The sequence below is a fragment of the Phocoena phocoena genome, chromosome 11 (genome assembly GCF_963924675.1).
Source record: "Phocoena phocoena chromosome 11, mPhoPho1.1, whole genome shotgun sequence".
Lineage (NCBI taxonomy): Eukaryota > Metazoa > Chordata > Mammalia > Artiodactyla > Phocoenidae > Phocoena > Phocoena phocoena.
The window spans coordinates 52,384,090-52,404,274 of NC_089229.1; the positions used below are offsets into that span (position 1 = coordinate 52,384,090).

The window sequence follows — 20,185 nt, forward strand, 5'->3', positions numbered from 1 at the left end:
GCCTGTTGGGGCAGCTTATTTTCAGGGACCTGTGGTTCCTTTTTCTCTGCTTCAAGGGTAGGAAATCATTGAACACGAATTCACCAAAATATTTTTTTTTGGCCCACTGTGAGAAAGCCTTACCCAAAGGGATCACAAACAAACAACATACTAGGGGAATGTTCAAGGAAAAATAATAAAGCATTTTTGCTTGCAGTGGCTGGCACAGGAACCTGAGGCTTTACTACATTTCAATTTTTCTTGAATATGGTCCATGTAAGAGACTTGGACACTTAGCCCTTGAGAGGGGAGGCCGCTCGGCTCTATGCACTGTAAGAGGCTTTGGAAGAGGAAGAACAATCTGGCTCCAAGTTCACCTCTTTACCCAAGGTTTCAAACTGGCTCTGTGTCAAGTCTGGGTTAGGGCAAATGGGACCAAGAGGGGTTGCCTTGTCTCCAAGCCTTGATGCCCCTCCCTCTGCATCCTTGGCTTGACTTCCAAGCAGAGGCAGGAAGGTGCAGATGTATCCAGAAGCAGACACAATACAAATCATTATAACTGGAGAGCATTATTAGCTAAGACCCACTCCTAAAGAGTTAGGCATGGGCTTCCCAGGTGGCGCAGTGGTTGAGAGTCCGCCTGCCGATGCAGGGGACGTGGGTTCGTGCCCCGGTCTGGGAGGATCCCACATGCCGCGGAGCGGCTGGGCCCGTGAGCCATGGCTGCTGGGTCTGCGCGTCCAGAGCCTGTGCTCCGCAACGGGAGAGGCCACAACGGTGAGAGGCCCGCGTACCGCAAAAAAAAAAAAAGAGTTAGGCACTTTCATGGATTATACCCAATTCTCACACCAGTCCTGGGATTCTGCAGATGAGGAAACCGAGGCCAGAATAAGAGATGAGTCACTTGACCCAAATCACATGATTAGTAAATGCAAGAGTGTGATTTGATTCTAGGTCCGCTTGATGCTAAAGTGTACGGTTTTGCTAATCATAATGTTTAGGACGACTTATTTAGCCAATTGGGAATAAGAGTAAGGCACCAACTAAGGTCACAGGGAAGGAGTCTGGGGATGGTAATGAGAGGAAGGAGAGTTCCTGACAAAGGAAACAGACATGAAGCTGGGATGAGTCACCTCAAACAGCTGCTATGCAGGCCCAGGGCTGTTCTTGCCACTCTTCTAGAACCTTTCATGAGCCACCTTTGACAACGTGCTGAGGATTATCAATGCCATTCCTAAACCAGGATACAAAACTCATATGCTTTTCTAGACTTGATAACAAGGGCTTATGATTTTGGCTTCATTTCTTAGCTATTCTAAATAGATTCTTAACTCAACATCCACAACGAAATAAATGCAGAGAAAGGTTTTGAAGATATACAGAATAAGTATGCCACTTCACTCTACTGAAAATGATGACTTTTTAACAAGGTTTGCTTATAGGTGCAGACATGCAAGTACCTCTCTCAAATGAATTTTTAATATCATTGACTTCCACCTGGGAACCAGACACTCTGAAAATCCCCTGATGCTGAAGACCTAAAGAGAACAGAAGGGAAAGAGCATGAAAGAACCCGTCATGTCCTCCAGGTCCCCCTTTTCCCAACCATTAAGTATTAAAAGGAAAGACATATTTACTGAAATACTCCTAGTAATTATTGTTTAAAATAAGAATATTGCAGTTTAGGGCCTACCATAGAGATTGATGAACCGAATACAGCTTTCCACAATGAGGGGGATGATCTGTCCTGAGTCCTGGGTAAAGAGATGGAAACCAGTTAACCGCAAAGAAGAGGCACAAATCACACATAACAATAAAGCTCATAGTTTAACCCTAGTTAAAGACTGACTTTTACTCTTTTAGATGATCATCTCCAAACACACTCCCTCTAAAATATTCCACAAGGGCCAAATATCAAATTATATTTAACTGAAGGTATGTTTCAGTTCTGGGGCAAACCAAATTAAATACATTGAAGGCAATCGTGTTTCAACTTACTCTGCTGTGTCTAAAGATGTCAAGCTAATTCATCTTTTCTACTGTATGTAGGCTTACATATAGAAATGAATATATAAATCACTCAGTTTTTAAAAGGTTATTTATACGAGTAATTAATCTAATGGACCTGAAAAGAACTCTGTGTATTTTAAGCACAGCATCTTAGGACGGACTGACTGTACTAGTCACCAAACACAACCATTCAGCCATCTCAGGCTCTTCTCTGTGGCATCCCTGAGAGTCCACCATCTAGATGATGACAGTTATAAAAGGGCTTACATGTTTCCAGATGCGTAACATGAGAATTGCTTTAGAGCTGCTCACAACGTGTCATGTATTTATTTAGTTGGCATCACAACTTACTGATCCTTAGAGATTTTTCACTGTTATTTTTTCACGTTTTAAGGATGGAGAAAAAAATGGCACCAACGCACACCCCATTAGATCTCGTTTCCTTAGAAGGACCATCTCTTAGCCTTCTTTCTCCACATCTCATAATATAGTCAGTGCACTCTACTGAGCAAATGCGAATTCTGGAAATGTATTAAGACATGTACAGGATGACAAATGAAATGAAGGAGCTGCTTAGGTCACAGTTAAATATGTATCAATGCCATGCACTCCATGTAGTTAAAAAAGGTTACCGACTATGGAGTTATTTTTCATGTTCTTTTCAGGCTCTGCTCTTTCAGGAATTAGAGCTTTAAGGTTAACATGGAGGTTCAAAATGATTAGCTGAAATCAGGCACTAATTCATGAGGAATTTTATTCTGCAACACAAGAAGAATTTGGTTGTCTCAATCTATTAGAACAATTCAGAATCCACTAACCCTTCCAATTAATCAACAGGGCAAAGAGTGGGAATAATGCAGTCCAGCAATCTAACTTTTTACCATTCCTGGAATGGGTAATATACTTCTTGAGGAATGGTTTCATTCTCGGTTTTAAGACCATCTCATCAGTGTATAAACCAGTTAATGGTTCAATTACTTCTGGAGCCTGCATTAAGTTTCTCTAATTAGTCAATTTGTTTCAGGAATGTAAACTTTATTAATTGTGGACCAGTTGGCTCAAGAATAGCCATATAATTACATCAAAACTTACTAAATATGAGAGGGGATTTTTCTTTAGGATACAACCTTTTTTTATGTGAACAATTCCTATAAAACTGTAATCTAAAAGAGCAACAAATATTTAAATGTAAATGATAAAAGGAGAATATTAGTTTGCAACAGCTGAACTTAGGATTAAAACAAAAAGAAAAACCAAGATTAAAAAGTTATTAAAAGGAAAATGTTTGCATTCAGAAAGTTCTAAATAAAAATGTGTTAGGTTTGTGTATTATTTAAAAAATATTTTCGTCTTCACGTTTGCTTAGGCAACTGCTAATCTTTCAGCTATCATCACTATTTCATTCAGATATCATGAATTTTGGAGTCAAAAAGTAATGAATGTGCATGTTTTAATTTCATTTCATGGATGCCAGATGCTCTGGTAGAAAATATTTTACAAGAAGTGAAGCAACAGGCCGTGCTCCATCAACCATTCAAACGAATCCCTTTGTGTCTCAGTTTCCCCGTGGGAAACAGGAAAAGTGGTGTTTTTCTCACAGTGATACTGTGGGGACCTCAATTGACTGAGCACTTTTCAGAAGTGTAGGGATCCTGTATCCACTGTTTCACTGCTAGGACCAAAGATTCTTTAATATGGCATCTGGGACAAAGAGGAGCTCACGTAAGTGAATTTTCCACGAAAAGTGGTTTACTCCCACTTTCGTGCCTAAATTTGGTTTCCTTTAACTGTTCTTAATGAAAAAATCTTTTAAAAATATAATATGTGCTTTCCTATGACCTTAAGCAGTCATTCTTGTACTGTGCTATCAAATATAATGGAAGCACACATCTGCTTCTTTGAGTTTTCTATATTCTCCTTCTCTGCCAGGCAGTTGCACAGCCCGGTGCTTTCATTTTATCATTCCCTTCTCTCCATCTAGTTTGCCCCCGCTTGTGAGCCCTGGGCTGGGAAACCAGATAATCAAATTTGACAATAATTTCATATTAAATTAGAGCCAATAAGGCTCTTCTGGGTTTAAGGCTAATGGCATTGGATTCGTGATTGCTCTGTAGGTTGTCCGGTGACTTTTCACTCAATTCCAGGGTTAGGGCTCAGTTTTAAGGTTGCCAGATGCTTTTAATCTCCGTATGTATGCATGTGTCTCTCTGTCCGCATGCATGCGCACACACACACATATTTTTTAACGATTAGTGTACATATCCAATAAAAGATCTGTCTTTAAAGAAAGCAAGACAGCTGTAACATATTGTTAAGGGAGGTTATCAATGATGTGGTTTCCTGTATAAATTTAGTCTTCAGAAACACTGCGTCCCATGTCATAAAATGTTAGCTATGAAAGAGTAAGTTCTTCTCTTTTTTGTATAATTTACATGAGGGTCCAAAATCCAGTATTAAATGTACATTTGGTATTTAACATTGACTCTCCTTAACAAAAGCCCCTGACCCAAATTTAGTATGTTTGCCAAATACATAATGTAAAACTTAAGAGTTTATCCAACTCCTCTTAAATCAGTGTTTGAGTTCTATGATTCTTTTCTAAGTAAAGTTATTTATAAACCTGTCTAATTTCCAATTGCAAACACTTTTCTTTTAAAGACCTTAAAAAATCTAATTAAAGCCAAGCATGACTGTGATTTGAAAATGATATCAAGAGCGAAAGAGGCTGTGCCCTCGCTTCCCTCGAGCACTATACCTGATGTCTCGCGTGTGAATTCCTTCGTCCTCGGCTAGAAGCGTTATCAGAAATACAGGATGAAAAAGACAGAGTAAACATAGCAGAGATCCAGATACAGACCACAGGGTCCTACAATTTATCCAATATAATGAATTCCTCAAGTCATGGGAAATCGAAACTCGTTGTGCTTCAGAGCTAGCTTAACGATGGACTTTAGACATATTTTGTGCCACCTCATTTGCATGAGTAGAAACAAAACATTTTATCAGGTAGCTCTTTTCCTTTTTGTACAGATTATGGCTTTTTTTTTTTTTTTAAGAAAGAGGGCTTTCTCTTTTGCCAGTATAATAATACCCACATTTATTCCCTCTTCTGAAGGCACTCAAACCAAATATTCTTTCCTCTCTCTGACTTCAGGAAATATTATATTGATTTTCTGGGAAAGCAAAGAGCCCCAGGACAGACTTGGACATAATGACCTGCCTCCTTTTATGAGAGGCTGAGACCATTATAGTAAGAAGCGTGGAGATCAGCCACCCAGATGGCTGGTGCCAGTACCTTGATGAATGTTTCCAAATCCCCATTAAACAACTTAGCATTATACTGTGAGCGGGGTCTGGACTTCCTGTGTTTCTGGGGCTTAGGGGGAACATTTGGAGGCCTAAGAGAGGGAATATAATTACTGAGCATGGCAGAAATCAAACAATAAATGAAACACCCATAGGTCACATCAAAATTACAAAACACAGGAATTCTTGTGTTCCTTCCCCACCCCTACCCACAGAGGAAAACCGTCCTCCCCTTTCCCATTTATTTACTTTTACTTATATATCAAAACCCATACCAGCTATTCAATCAGACTATTCTTTTCTTGTATGTTGTAGTTGACATTTGTTTGCCAGTTTGTTTTAAAGCGGTCATCATCAACAAATGGAATTAACTACGAGCTATTCGGCCAAGAGTTACAAACCGAGGTTTGTGTTATTCGGCTTACAAGTCACACAGAAGACAACAGGTCATAAAAATTAGGACTCTGATAGATCCCAATAGAGAAATTCAATATAATATTTTTAGTTATGACATAATTCTTCAATGCAAATAACATGACATCTGTTTGATATCCCTCAGGTAATTAATGGGATTTTATTTTATGCAAAAGTAGCTACTAATGGGTCACAAGTGAAAAATAGAGTTTTGTTTCACTGCTATTTCTGGGGGGCAGTGGGTCCAGGCTCACATGAATTGTTATTTCTTTAAAGCAGACTAGCTCATCACCTATTTGTAGAGCATTAAGATGCACCCATTTATTATTTTCTGGACTCTCTCCATCTCCAGTCTGCTTGCTTTGATGGATAAGTCAGTCTCTCTGGCATATGGACATCCAGGGTACCAAGTACCATATTTAGAAACCCTGCATCATCCTGCTCTGTAACTGGAGAGAGGGAACCTCTTCTGCCCTCTCCCTTTACGGCAAAGAGGGTCAGGATTACGTGACTCAACTTCAACAACTGTGCTGCAAGGAATACATGCAAGAAGAATCCCAAAACTTCTCTCTGGACATTCCAATCTAAACTCCTTCTTAAAAGGGAAGGCTGGTTTGAGGATGTACACCACACTTGGAAATTAGGTAAAGCCCTTTATTAAGCTGCAAACTCTCTAGGAAGAATTGCCTTTTCAGTTCATTAAAGTTCTGAAAGACCAGTTTAGAAACAAAAGCCCAAGAGTTTATGTAGAAGCCTGGCTAGCTTCCTAAGGTATTATCATAGCAGTCAAGAGAGGTAGGGGAACAAACTTGCTGATACCGCCGTCCATAGCCAAATTCTAAGGCTCTCCCAACAGCTGGGCTCCTATGACTAATGGGGTATACAGCAAGCAACACCTGAAGCTCCATGGGGCTTGAGAGGTTAAAAGGAGCCCTTGCAAGTGTCTAGAAGCAAACATGGAAAATTTCACCAAGCAAGTCAATCTGCCACTGCTGAAGTTTCTGAAATCTTGTTTATACACTGAACAAGATTTATACACTGAATTCTACGCCATTCACCGAGGAAAGGATCTGGTAGGTATAAACAAACAAAACAACTGCCCACCAAGGAATTTAACCATATGTGCTTGATTTCATCCACTTTTTTCATTATTTTAGAAGTATTTTAAAATATAGACTTTATTTTTACTCAGGTATGGTGAGGTAACAGATCAGAAGACAACTGTTATTGGGAAGACGGTTTGTTACTCACAGCTCCCAAGAGTTGGGGGCATGCTACTACATGGGGGGAGGGGGGCACACGCAGAAGCACCAAGGTCGCTCAGGAGGAAGGAAGAATGAGGGAAAATGTGAGCCTTTGTTGCGGTTCCCACGGGAAGGAACAGGCAAGGCAGGGTAAGCAGGTTTAGGATTGGCTAGTCCTTGAATAATTTTGGTGGGCCCTGGGGGCACGGGAGCTGTCCCTATTTGTCTGGTACCTGGCCTTTGGGTGACTGGGGAAGAGGAACAGGGGCCCTGAGGTGAAGACTTGATAAAGGAGGTGGCTGAGAGTCTGGGCTCTGGACTGGCTGCTTTGTACACAAAAGGCACACTTGTAAGCAAGCCCTTTACTATCTCTAGGAATTGACTGACTCTCAGAGGGGGAGTCCCTTCAAGGTCAGTAAGGCCTCAAGATATCAAAGCATCAAATATAGAAACTAGAAAATGTGGTTATTACAACAAGGTCCAAAGAACTTCACACTTAATGCTATCTGGAGCAGTTGATGAAGCTAAGGGAATAGGAACACAGGCTCATTTTGTTTGGTTACTGATTAGTGGGGACAAGCAAATGTTGTAGCTAGAGCCAAAGCCCCCAGTGGCACTGGATAATTATTCCTGCATCACTGAGAGATGCAGAGAAACTCCTGGCTGGGGCTAATGGAGAGATGTCTTTTGAGTCTTCTCCCAAAAGTCTGATAATTGCCTCTCTTGACACATCAAAAGTATGAGACAAATATGAAGATACTTAAGCTGTGAGAGGGATTTGAGGTTAAAATAAACTGCCTGAGTGCTTATCAAGGTACTTTCCACGGCAGAGTTGGCTCGGCAGGCAGACTGGTGCACTGATGGACCTGGCTCTACCACGTACACGTCAGGTGAACAGATTCTACGTTCATTCAACGTTCGCATTGTATGACTCCTTCTGGTTATGTGCCTGCCACACAACTTCCAGATAATCTGGCTTTCTAGGCAGAATGCCCATGTGGATGAGAGGAAATACCAGTCAGGATGATGTGAATATCAAGTCTGTTGGGCAAGTACAGCTCTCATTGCAAATATATATTTGCACTCCTTCCTTTAAAAAAATCTTTTAAAAAAGTGCCTTATGTTAATTATAATTTAGAAACAGGTAAAATAGTTGATAATGCAAAGGGACACTATACGTGAAAAAAACCACATATTACGATGCAGGAGTAATATGCCTCTTTGTCACTGACACAGGGAAGAAAAACCTCAGTATTTTCATAAAGTTTAGACAAGTCAGTAGCTGTATCTTTCTAGTTGGTTCACCGAGAAGTAAGAGGGGTTTCCTTTTGAATAAACTGCCTAGCAGGAACATTGCAGAACCTTAAAATCAACTTGCCAACTACTGCAACAGACACACCAGTGTTCTAAATGTCTCCTACCTCAAAGAGAACTCAACTTTAAAAGTGTGAAGTCTTGCTATGTCAATTAGAATAATTTCTGGCTGTTGTACAAATGTTGACAGAGAAAAATAAAACTTGCCACAAACTTTCCCCAACCCAAATCAGAACCTGCTTCCAAAAAGGCTTTTCCTTCTCAGCAGTAGCATCAAAGTCCTTCTAAGAATTTTAAAAAAGGGGAGAAAAAGGAGGAAAAAAAGAAAGAAAGTGCAATATGATACTAGGCATTAAAAGTTAAATTTTTAAAGTAAACCAAACAGGGGCAGAGCTAAAATCCTAAGAGTATTCAACATAGCTCTAGTTTTTATACACCACACAGGAGCAAGAAGTAACTGACACAGTAGATATTTACATAATATTGCTTGTTAATTAAATTATCAAATCAAAAATCCTATCAGGCTCTTTCTAGAAACTTAAAGTGTTTTGGATTAGATAAATCAAACCCATTCAATTTATGTCTTTTTTTTTTTAACTGAGGCTGCTCATTAAAGAGCTTTACAATTCCACTGGGAAACCCTCAGATCTTCCAGAGCAAATCTGGTTTTGTGAGAACCCCAAACACTTCACGTTACTGTTTTGTCAAGCCCAAACTATCTTCCATGTTCATTAACAAAATATCTTCATTCTTGCAGCATTTAAATGGTTGCTTGTTAAAAGAGATAAGAGAGTGAGATGCAATGAGTTATGATAAAATATTTTCCTACCTTGTAGTCATATATTCAGCTCTATGACCTGCAGAAAAAAAAAAATTAAAATAAGTCACCTGAGTGGCATCCGTGCAATGCACTGGGCAATCTTTTGTATCATCTGTCCCTTGATTTATGATGCTGAGTTTATAATAACTTACACATTTTATGGTGAGGAGCATGAAGACAGTATATAAAGATAGACAAAATATTCAAAGTAAATATTTCATAAAATATATACATAAAATTTAATAAATTCTATAGATTAGAGAAACATATTTCACTTGGCAATATGAGGCAGGGAGTTTTAATTAATTAATTTTTTAATTTTTTGCAGTACGCGGGCCTCTCACTGTTGCGGCCTCTCCCGTTGCGGAGCACAGGCTCCGGACGCGCAGGCTCAGCGGCCATGGCTCACGGGCCCAGCCGCTCCACGGCATGTGGGATCTTCCCGGACCGGGGCACGAACCCGTGTTCCCTGCATCGGCAGGCGGACTCTCAACCACTGCGCCACCAGGGAAGCCCGGGGAGTTTTATTTTTTATTAAATCAAGAAATAGCTGCGTAATCTTTTTGTTTTTAGTTTTTTGGCCGTGCACTGTGGTATGTGGGATCTTAGTTCCATGACCAGGGATTGAACCTGAGCCCCCTGCAGTAGAAGCTCGGGGTCTTAACCACTGGACCACCAGGGAAGCTCCTGCTTGATCTTAACTGTAAGTTCAAAGATGAAATACAAATAAAACACATCCAAGATTTGAATGTTAGTTATTCCCTGCCTTGACTGATACTTGTGAGAGAGAAGCAGGGGGTCACGTAGGGTTAGGAGAACTCAATTTCCTTTTCCTTTAGATTAAATTGGTGTTTATTCTATAACATGAAATCAGGGAGAGAAGTTGCATTTTATAGTCGGAAATGACATTTGCAGACATTAAAGTACAAGGACATTAAACTATGCTACATTCCACCAACTTGTAAGCTAACAGCCTTTCACAGAATTCTCTGTCACTTAAAACATGAGTTCTTATACATTTGGGCTTCTTGATTTGTTTTAAATAACAGCTCTGTATTTTTGTGGTGCTCCTACAAACTGAGGTAATTTCAAGTTTGAATATATCTATGGGTTGCTGTCTGTTCTCTCTTATATTCAGGGTGGAGCAGTGGGAAGGGGTGTGGGAGAGTTAATCCATTCAACTGGTTTATTTGCAAAATGATGATACGGTCCTGAAACAGCCTGAAAATACAGCTGGCAGAGAAGGGTCATGTTGCAGCACAAACAGGTGAGACCAGCCCATAGTATCACGATGCGGTGATTCAGGCTTGTAGGGCAAGGCCAATATAACAATCCGTAGAGAGAGCTGCCTGGTTGGGAACGGTGAATGAACACTGCCAGGCTGCAACGAGTCTTTTACTCTATCATTTGCTTTTGAATAACAAGTGACATAAGGTATTTGGCTAATACCTATTTACTAAACAAGGGGCACCAGTTCATATCAGAGAATACCTTTCTCAAACAGATCCAGGCTACTGTTAAGTCTTGGTAGAATCTGTCCTTGGCCATGACTTGGGGTTGGGGTCGGGGGAAAGGAGAAAAATCTGATTTTTCCTCCACTACCCAGTTCTACCTATCATTTAACTGGAAGTCCCTTCCTTCTGCTGGCCTTCTGCTATTTTGGGGAACAAGAAAAAAGAGACGGTGGACACAGAACTCCAGAAGAATTTATAGCTATTTCTAAGTGGGAGAGGTCTATCAGAAAGCGGAGAGAGCAGACGGTGAGCTGAGTGTGATGTCTTACAGGATAGCCTTCAGCAGGAAGCTGGCTATACAGGGTTAAAGCACAAGGAGAAGACAGTGCTGGAGATAAAGAGTTACCACCCTTTAGGTTGTGCTGGGGCCATGGGAGCTAGCTGATATCACCCAATGGGTCAGTAGAATGAACAAAGGATGGAAGGCAGAGAAAATAGCTGGCTTGTGCTGTATTATATTCTGCCATGCTGCATACTTTATTACAACATAAAAGTATGACATAAACTATATATGTATCAATAACAACAATAAAAACAGCAATGTCTAACATTTACTAGACACTGTTTTAAGCACTTTCTCTATAGTAACTCACAATTTTCACAACTTTATGAAGTAGGTACTATTACTATTTTTATTTTACAGAAGAGACTGAGCATAGAGAAGGCAAGTGACTTGCCCAAGGTCACATGGTCAGTATGTGGTGGGTCCGGCACTAAGTCTCAGGTTTGTTTTAATTCTAGATCTGAGCTCCCAAGTAATACTGGGTGGGCCAAAAAGTTCGTTCTGTTTTAAGTGAAAATAAAAGACATTTTTCATTTTGCCAAGAATTTTATCGCACAATGTATTCACTAACCGAATGAACTTTTTGGCCAATCCAATATATTGTAAAACGTTAAGTCTTTCGTTTTCCCCAGCAAATACTCTGAAAGATGCTAGGAGACAGGTAGAGACTATGGCTTACATATCTGTCCATCTCATATGGCTAAAGCCAAATAGAAAATACTGAAGATTTAATAAATTAAGTAAATCATTAAACAAATCTAATATCTATCAAATTAAAGAGAATCACAGAGGTTAATAACTTTCAAGTGATTCAATGATAAAGATGTTAATGATAATTCCTTAGAAATGAAATGCTTTATAATATTTAAGTTTTGCTATTTTGTTAAAATATCCCAACTGAATATTCACTAGAGTTAGAAAATGATTATATAAAATGGCTTAAAATCATTTTGCTCCATCCATCCATGGTTAGTAGTATTTGATAAAAAATTAAAAACCTATAAAAGATACATTTTGATCAATGAGTCAAGAGCAAGCTTTGCAAGAACTATCATTCATAGCATAACTGCCACCACCGCATCCATCGTTTTTTTCTGCTAATAGTACTGAGTGTGTCTTAACTGGTGAATGAGGTTTTATTTTCAATAGTATCATCATTAATAGATCAATAACACGCAAGCTTAGAAGAATCTGTTTCCCAGAGAAATGTGAACGCTTCCAGTGGTCTGAGGATTAAATTTCAATCACTTTCTTTGGAAGGCTACTTAATTATTAAGAACAACAGAGAACTCCTCCTCCCACCCCAATGCAAGCCATTTGGAAGAAAAGAATGACCCATGACCCAGAATTATCTTGTTCTTGGTACAAGCACCTACTTTGACTACTTTTAAAATTTTACTTGAGAATGAGGAAGAGAATTAGTTTTCATGCCCCAATGTGTTTTATGTCCACAGAGTAAAAGGAAAAACCGAAATATTAATTTGGTTGCAATCTGAGTCCCCAAACTAGATACAATATTTAAAATGTGCACAGCTCAGACTGAATGGAGACACCCTAGATTTTGTCCCTAACGAATGATTGATACGGACTCCTGGTGTTACTTTCCAGCCCTTTTTCTTCCTTAAAAATACCAACTACCTGCAGTGCTTTTCTAAAAAACGTAATTATTCACAATCAGCTTCTCTTTTGAAAGTATATTTGTACTCTTACTCAAAGACAGACAAAGGATTAAGTGAGGATCATCTATTCCATTCCTTTGTCAGAAACCTTGTGCCTGGGTCTAGAAACAATATAACATGGAACTCAACTTCCAGTATTAGATTTTCTATGTTCAGCAAAAATTACACTGATATTTACATCCCCTTAACTCCAAATGCTGCACTCAAAGAAGCCAATGTGAACACTAAGGCTCATTACTAAAAGAGAAAAGAAAAAAAATTTCAGTGCCTCAGTTTTATAGACATATAGCTCATTTACCGTGTTTGACTGAACATCTCCAATTTAAAAACAAAGACATCACAAAATGATATAATGGTGCTGCTGAAGGATGATGAAGATGATGAGGACGATTTTGGTCTTAACAACTCATGATGCGTTTCCTTCTATTTCGGTTGTTTTCAAAGATGTGGAATTCTGAATTTTGACAGTGCCACTTTAAGAGCCCAATCTAGTCGCTTTGCAGTGCTGTAAATCAAAGGACTTACTGGGCCACTGGTAGCCTGCCAAAAGTGAGCAAGACAGGCCAAACACATGTCCGCAGTTACAGTTTCAGCTGTGTACGATCAACTGCTAAATCCCTGAGTTAGGCTCTATTTCTTTTACTATGAAGGCAGTTTTTGTAGCCATGAGCCTAGTATAACTCGGAGATGTGATTTCTACATAAAAAGTCAGGACTGTCCCCAAACACATTGTTTAATACTGTGCTACTAACCTTAGTTGGCCAAACCCAGAGTCGGATCCCTTCTTAAGGGTTCACCATTGGATAATCTCACTGTGGTACAGGCGCCATGAACTTGCCTGGTCTCCTTTGGTGTAAGCCTATCAATGTGAACAGGGCTTGCATGGAAAGCCAAAGGACTCACAATGGCGGAGCTAAAAGGTGGGGCACAGCCCCCACGCTCTGCTTGTCTCTGGGCAAAGCCGCCAGCAACAAGCCCATGCGGCAAACTGTGTACTGCCAAGCCTGCACGGGGGGCAGGGCGGGGGAGCAGAGAGGTCTGCAGCCAGTGGGTCTGCCGGCACTGGGTGAGAACCATCCAGCTTCCTGCGCGGAATAAACCCAGTCCAGCGAACGCCGGGTACACGTGAACAAGCTTGTGTCGCTAGGACACCGGAAACCATTGAAAGTAATTAAAAGATGAAGACATCCTGGCATGGAGCTCACGAGGTACGATACAGCTTTACACAGTTGAGCAGCTGAAGACGGAATCTGGCGTACGGATTCAGTGAACTGGCTGAAATAGAGCCCTAGCCAAAATGGCATGTAAAATAATACCAACCGGTGGGGCTTTCTCTCCAGGAGACATAAGGGCATCTACATAGAATGAGTACCACAAAAGTTTCAGAATGTGATCCCAAGAGTATTAACACATGTCTACATGCAGCGCCAAGAAGGAATTCACCCACTACTAAATTCCCTCCAACTCACAATTTCTTAAATGGTGTCTCCAGTCCTGTAGGGAAGGACTTTGTGCCTATTAAGTATTCATCTGCACTGAAGATTATTTATGCTTTGGGACTGGCAACAGACCTTGGGGCATCACTGCAATATCAGACATTTGTGAAAAGTGGAAAAAAGAAAAAAAGACTTTACATGATATCTTGAGGAGAACAAAGAAAAAAAGAGGACGTAATTGCTGAGGTAAGTCAACTATTCAAAGAGAAAAAAAGGGCTTTATTTTTTAAGGTTCAAACTTCTGTTACAGAAGAATTGAAAGATTAGTACAGGGAACATTCCTACGTCCTTCACTTAGATTTCCCAACTGTTAACATTTTGCCATAATGGCTTTATTTCCTTCTCTCTCCCTCTCTTATATATATCTTTTCTCCTGAATCATTTGAAAGTAAGCTGCAGACATTATGACACTCAGCAAGCATTCCTTAAGAATAAGAATGTTCTCCTTCATAACCATAATACCATTATCATATCTAGGAAAGTTAAAAATTCATTAAATAACAGCATATAATATGCAGTCTATATTTAAATTTCCCCAGTTGTCCCTAAAACGCCTTTTATAACTTTTGCTTTTTTTTTTTTTGGTACGTGGGCCTCTCACTGTTGTGGCCTCTCCTGTTGCAGAGCACAGGCTCCGGATGCGCAGGCTCAGCGGCCATGGCTCACGGACCTAGCCGCTCCGTGGCATGTGGGATCTTCCCAGACTGGGGCACGAACCTGCGTCCCCTGCATTGGCAGGCGGACTCTCAACCACTGCGCCACCAGGGAAGCCCAACTTTGCTTTTTGATTCACAGTCTAATGAAGGTTCACATATTGTATTTGGTTATTTTATTTTTAAAGACAGTTCTTAGCACTTTAAATGTTATTTGTTTTTTTTCTAAGTGAAATTGGCCTTTTATCTTAGAGTCTGTCATCCTAACTGCAATACATGGAGTTTCAGGTTATGATGGTCTTTCTCCATGTGGACATTCCCAGAGGATAATGGTCGCTTAGAGGAAACCAGGAGATAAGGTGATGGAAACCCTGCTTTATGGCTAAGGAAGGTTCTAAAATGGTAGGAGGCCAGAGTTTAGGTCAAGGGAGCAAACTCTTTTAGGCTCAAGTTATTTACACAACTCAGTCCCCTGATTTCCCTCTCCCATCCGTATTCTCTTTCATTTTTTATAACTTCCAGCAAGATCTAGTGTGAATAAAAGATAATTAAATGTATTACAGATTATGAGGTACTTATGACAGGAACTTCATTTGTGTTTTTTTTTCCCTTTTAAATTTCATGAAGACGAAAAGGGAAGCAATAACATCTACACTGTACCCTTTGCTTTAATCCTTTTTTTTCTCCTCAGTTTTCCCATCTGTAAAAATGGGGAAATTAATAGTGCCCAGTTATATATATACAGCTCAGAACAATGCCTGGCACAGAGAGAGCCTTGTGTTAGTGGTAGCTACTGTTGTTTTTGGCACCATTAGATACAGCAATATGCTTAATAGAATTCGTTTGCTTCTCAAGTAAAACCAACGGCCTACTGAAAGAAAAGAAAATCACCCAAACTGGTTTAACTGGTTTCTAGAGTCCAAACAGGCATTAGATGGGACAACAAATACTAGTCCATTTAAACAAAAGGGGTGGGGCTGGAAGGGTGGGGAATTCCAAGAAGGAAAGGAAGAAGTGACTGGGGGGCGCGGGGTCAGCAGGTGGGAACAGGTGCGGCTCCTTCTGACTTCTCTCTTCCTAGGAGCACTGTGCTCTGAAGACCCTTCCTCTGGAGCTCTGTGTTGGCTAGATTTCCCTGCTCTGCTTAGCATCAAGCTCATAAAGAAAACAGTTCCAGGGAGAACTTGATTCTTACACAGATAAAGCCACATCTCAACATACAGTGTTCTCTGCTTCTTCCAGCACAAATTCACAGTTCACACTCTTCATGGAATACATACATGACACAACATATAATCCAGGTCATCTCCCCAACTATGTCAGATAACTGACCTTCTCCAAGGGTCCTCTGCAACAAGTCATGCTTGGCTTGAAGTTTTGTGATGAGATTACTACCCTCCAAATATTCTCTGAGTTTCTGCAAAAGCAAAGATGTTTTTAACTTTTAAAAAAATTATTCAGTGTCCAGGAACTTCCCATAGGATATCTAAAATCCAGCCACTTTTGTCTTTTAGATCATAGAACCTTGCTAAGCAAAGTGTTATGGGCTCTCAGGTGCCTCCCTCCCCAGACCTACTGGAATCAGAACCTGCATTGTAACAAGCTCTCCTGGTGTCATGTATGTTCATTAAATAATCTAAAAGTTCTGTTTCAGAGCAGTCCTCTTTAAATTTGTCTGCATATCAGTACTATCTCTGAAACCCTATCCCAGACCTACTGAATTGGAAACTCTGATCTTAGTAAAGAACCCCAGGTGATTCTGATGCAACTCCAGAAACAGTACTTGGGGGCCCCAGATCTGAGCCCCAAGAGTGGCTGGGGAAGCAGCAGGCATACCATGAAGTAGAACTGCTCGGTCTCCTGCTGGTTGGCTCTTCTCTTGGCGATACTGGGCTTACTCAGGTAGGTTTCAGAGACAGTAGACTTCACAGACTCTGTGGAACGACTGTGCTGGAAGCATTCAGAAACATCGTAGTCCTCGATGGTGACCATATCTTGTATCGTCTGCAAGGTGGCCTCAGTCGTTTTCTTAACCTGGGAATAGGAGCACATTTCTCAGGTTAGTACCCTATTTCGTGAATCCCACAAACAGTGAGAAACTGCTCTGTCAGGTACAGATGGGGGCACGGGCCCTGCCCCCACCAAAGTTCAGAGTCTATTAGGGGAGAGAGACAGGTAAACAATACCCCATGTCACCAACATAAGGAGAGGCTTTCTTCAAAATTATCCTGAGGAGGATATCACTTTATAATTGAGTTCCTGTAAATCACATGTATCACTGAGTACTCTCTCAATTACATTTTCTGTTTCTTTTTTTTTTTTGCGGTACGCGGGCCTCTCACTGCCGTGGCCTCTCCCGTTGCGGAGCACAGGCTACGGACGCGCAGGCTCAGCGGCCATGGCTCACAGGCCCAGCCGCTCCGCGGCATGTGGGATCCTCCTGGACTGGGGCACGAACCCGTGTTCCCTGCATCGGCAGGCGGACTCTCAACCACTGCACCACCAGGGAAGCCCACACTTTCTGTTTTAAAGGACCTTTTAAACTGAAGTGAAATTACATACAGAAAAATGTGCAAACCATAAGTGTACAGCTTTATGAATTATCACCAACTGAACGCACTCATGTGACTACCACTCAGATCAAGAAATACAGCACATTATGAGTAACCTGTGCTTCTCCCAGTCACCACACACACTTTCCTGCTCCCCAGAGGTAGCTACTATCCTGATTTCTAACCTCGTATACTAGTTTTACCCTTTTAAAATACTTTATATAAATAAATGGATTCTTACAGCATATATTATTTTTGTTTTGTTTCTTTTGCTCAACTTTATGTAGTAAGATTTATTCATTTCTTGTCAGTACAGTATTTCACTGCTGAATATTCATTGTAAGAATACATCATAATTCATCCCTTTTACTGTTGATAGATGACTTATTTCTGGTTTTGGGCCACTATGAATAATACTGCTAGGAACACATTTTTGTTGGGCCACACATACTTGAGTAGAATGGCTGCTTATTGGGTATTCCAGACTGTTTTCTGAAATTATTGCTCTAATTTGTATTCCCAACCAACACAGGAGCATTCCTATTACTCCACATCCACAACAATTGGTATCGTCAGTTTTAAAATTTTAAACCATTGGGAATTCCCTTGCGGTCCAGTGGTTAGGACTACATGATCTCATTGCCGAGGGCCCGGGTTTGATCCCTGGTTGGGGAACTAAGATCCTGCAAGCCGTGTGGCATGGCCAAAAAAGAAAAAAAAAAAAAAAATCACCTAAAAATTTAAACCACTGTGTTGGGTGTGTAGTGGTATCTCACTGTGGTTTTAATATGTATTTCTCTGATGGTTGAGATTGAGCACATTATCATATGTTCAAGGCAATTTAGATTTTCTCTCTTTGAAACACCCTGTCAAACCTCTTGCTCAATCTTCTGTTGGGTGATGAGCCTTTCTCTCTACAGATTTGTAATACGTATATGAGTCTTTTGTTAGTTACATGTGTTGCAAATATCTTTCCCCACTCTGAGCTCTGGTTTTGTACTCTTTCTATACTGTCTAGATGAACAGTCTCTAATTTTAATGTAATCAATTTACTAATCCTTGCCTTTATAATCAGTGCCTTTTGTGTCCTATTTAAGGAATATTTTCCTATCTCATGGTCATAAAGATACTGTTCTATGTTATCTTCTAGGAGCTTTTAAATTTATCTTCCACATTTATCTTCCACAATTAGGTTGTACTCCACCTTTGCTTATCAAAGTCTAATGTAAATCAATAGCTTTACCTTTTTCCCAGACAATGTACAGAGTTTAGAACACCTTAAAACCATTTACTCTTCCTGACTTATATGCTATTTTTGTAATGTTTTATAATAGGATGTATTATATATGTAAATATTTGTATACATTTAAATACAAGACATTATTATGATATAGTCAGTATTCATTTAGCTTTATCCATATATTTATTAAATTCTTTGATCTCTATACCTTATATTTTTAAGAACACCCTTTAGAAATTCTTTCTTTTAAAAATATAGTTGATTTACAATATTATGTTAGTTTCAGGTGTACAATAAAGTGATTCAGTTATATATATATATATATATACACACACACACACACACACACACACAAACACATGTATACTTTTTCAGATTCTTTTCCCTTATAGGTTATTTCAAGATATTGAATAGTTTCCTATGCTATACAGTAAATCCTTGTTGTTTATCTATTTTATATACAGTAGTGTGTATCTGTTAATCCCATACTCCTAATTTATTCCTCCCCTTCCCCTTTGGTAACTACATTTATTTTCTACACAGAAATTCTTTTTAGCATGAATCCTCTAGTGGCGAATTTTGCTTTTGTTGATTTAAAAATGTCTTTTATTTCACCTTCATTTATGAAAGATAATTTTTTCCTGGTTGGCAGTTATTTTCCTTCAGTACATTTAAAACATCACTGTACTTTTTTTTTTTTTTTGTACTTTCTTGTGGCTTCCATGTTCCTGTTGAATGAGAAGTTTACTATCAGTCTATCACACTTTGAATGAACCCTGCTTTCTTTCTCCAGCTGGTTTTAAAGTTTTCTACAGTTTCACTATAATGTATCTAGGTAAGGATTTAAAAAATATATTCTGCCTGGAATATTTTTGGACTTCTTGAATTATGTGATACTTTTCTTAAGCTCTGATAAGATTTCAGCCATTATCTTTACAAATATTGTCTCTACTTTCTTTTCTATCAATATTTTCTGGGAGTTTAGTTAGTATGCTAAAAATCACTGCGTTCTCTGTATCTTACCTTTCTCATCATATTTTCTACCCTTTTGTTTTTCCATGCTGCATTTTGATTACTTCCTTCAGATTTGTCTTCTATTTTGATAGTTCACTCTTCAGCTGTGTCTAATCTGATGTTAAAACCATGCCTGATTTATTAATTTGGGTTACTATATTTCTCAGCTCTAGAATTTCTGTGTGGTTCATTTTCAAATCTGTTATTTCACTGTTTATAGGTTATAACAGTGCCCTGCTGAAATCTAAGCTTGACTTTTATCTTCTTGAACACAGTAAATAGCTCTTTCACAGTTTTTTTCTGGTAATCCCAATATTTAGTTCCTGTGGGTATATTTCTATTGTCTGTTATGTATTCTGGCTATCACTCATGTTGTCTTTTCTCCTTATGTACCTAGTTATCTTTGCTGGACAGTTTCTGTAGAGTTATTTGAAGTCTAGGGTGAGGTTATCATCATGAGAGAATGTTTGTTTATTTTTCCAAGCCATTAGGGGCACTAATAGTTCAGAATCACTGGATTTTATTTCTGTTCAAAATATTTGATGCTCTGATGCTCTTCCTTTTGGGAACATATGGCTCCATATGTCATGGGTTTCAGGCTTGGCCATGTACCTTGTCCTGGATAATGAAATGTGCGAGAATCAGCTGAGTGACTCAGTCCACCACT

General features: G+C 39.6%; 1 protein-coding gene across 2 annotated transcripts in view; it reads right to left on the reverse strand.

The window, feature by feature from the left end:
* Nucleotides 1-20,185, reverse strand: part of SRGAP1 (SLIT-ROBO Rho GTPase activating protein 1) — a 270,991-nt gene that overhangs the window by 42,650 nt on the left and 208,156 nt on the right. Inside the window, exons 9-14 of one of the 2 annotated variants that reach the window (XM_065888084.1) lie at nt 16,549-16,746; nt 16,045-16,129; nt 9,097-9,124; nt 5,285-5,387; nt 1,673-1,733; nt 1,440-1,517 (exon numbers count right to left, since the gene is read on the reverse strand). In XM_065888084.1, coding sequence (XP_065744156.1) covers nt 1,440-1,517; nt 1,673-1,733; nt 5,285-5,387; nt 9,097-9,124; nt 16,045-16,129; nt 16,549-16,746 — 553 coding nt within the window. Of the gene's footprint in view, nt 1-1,439; nt 1,518-1,672; nt 1,734-4,744; nt 4,779-5,284; nt 5,388-9,096; nt 9,125-16,044; nt 16,130-16,548; nt 16,747-20,185 lie in introns of both variants that reach the window. The other variant, XM_065888085.1, reaches the window with a different exon arrangement.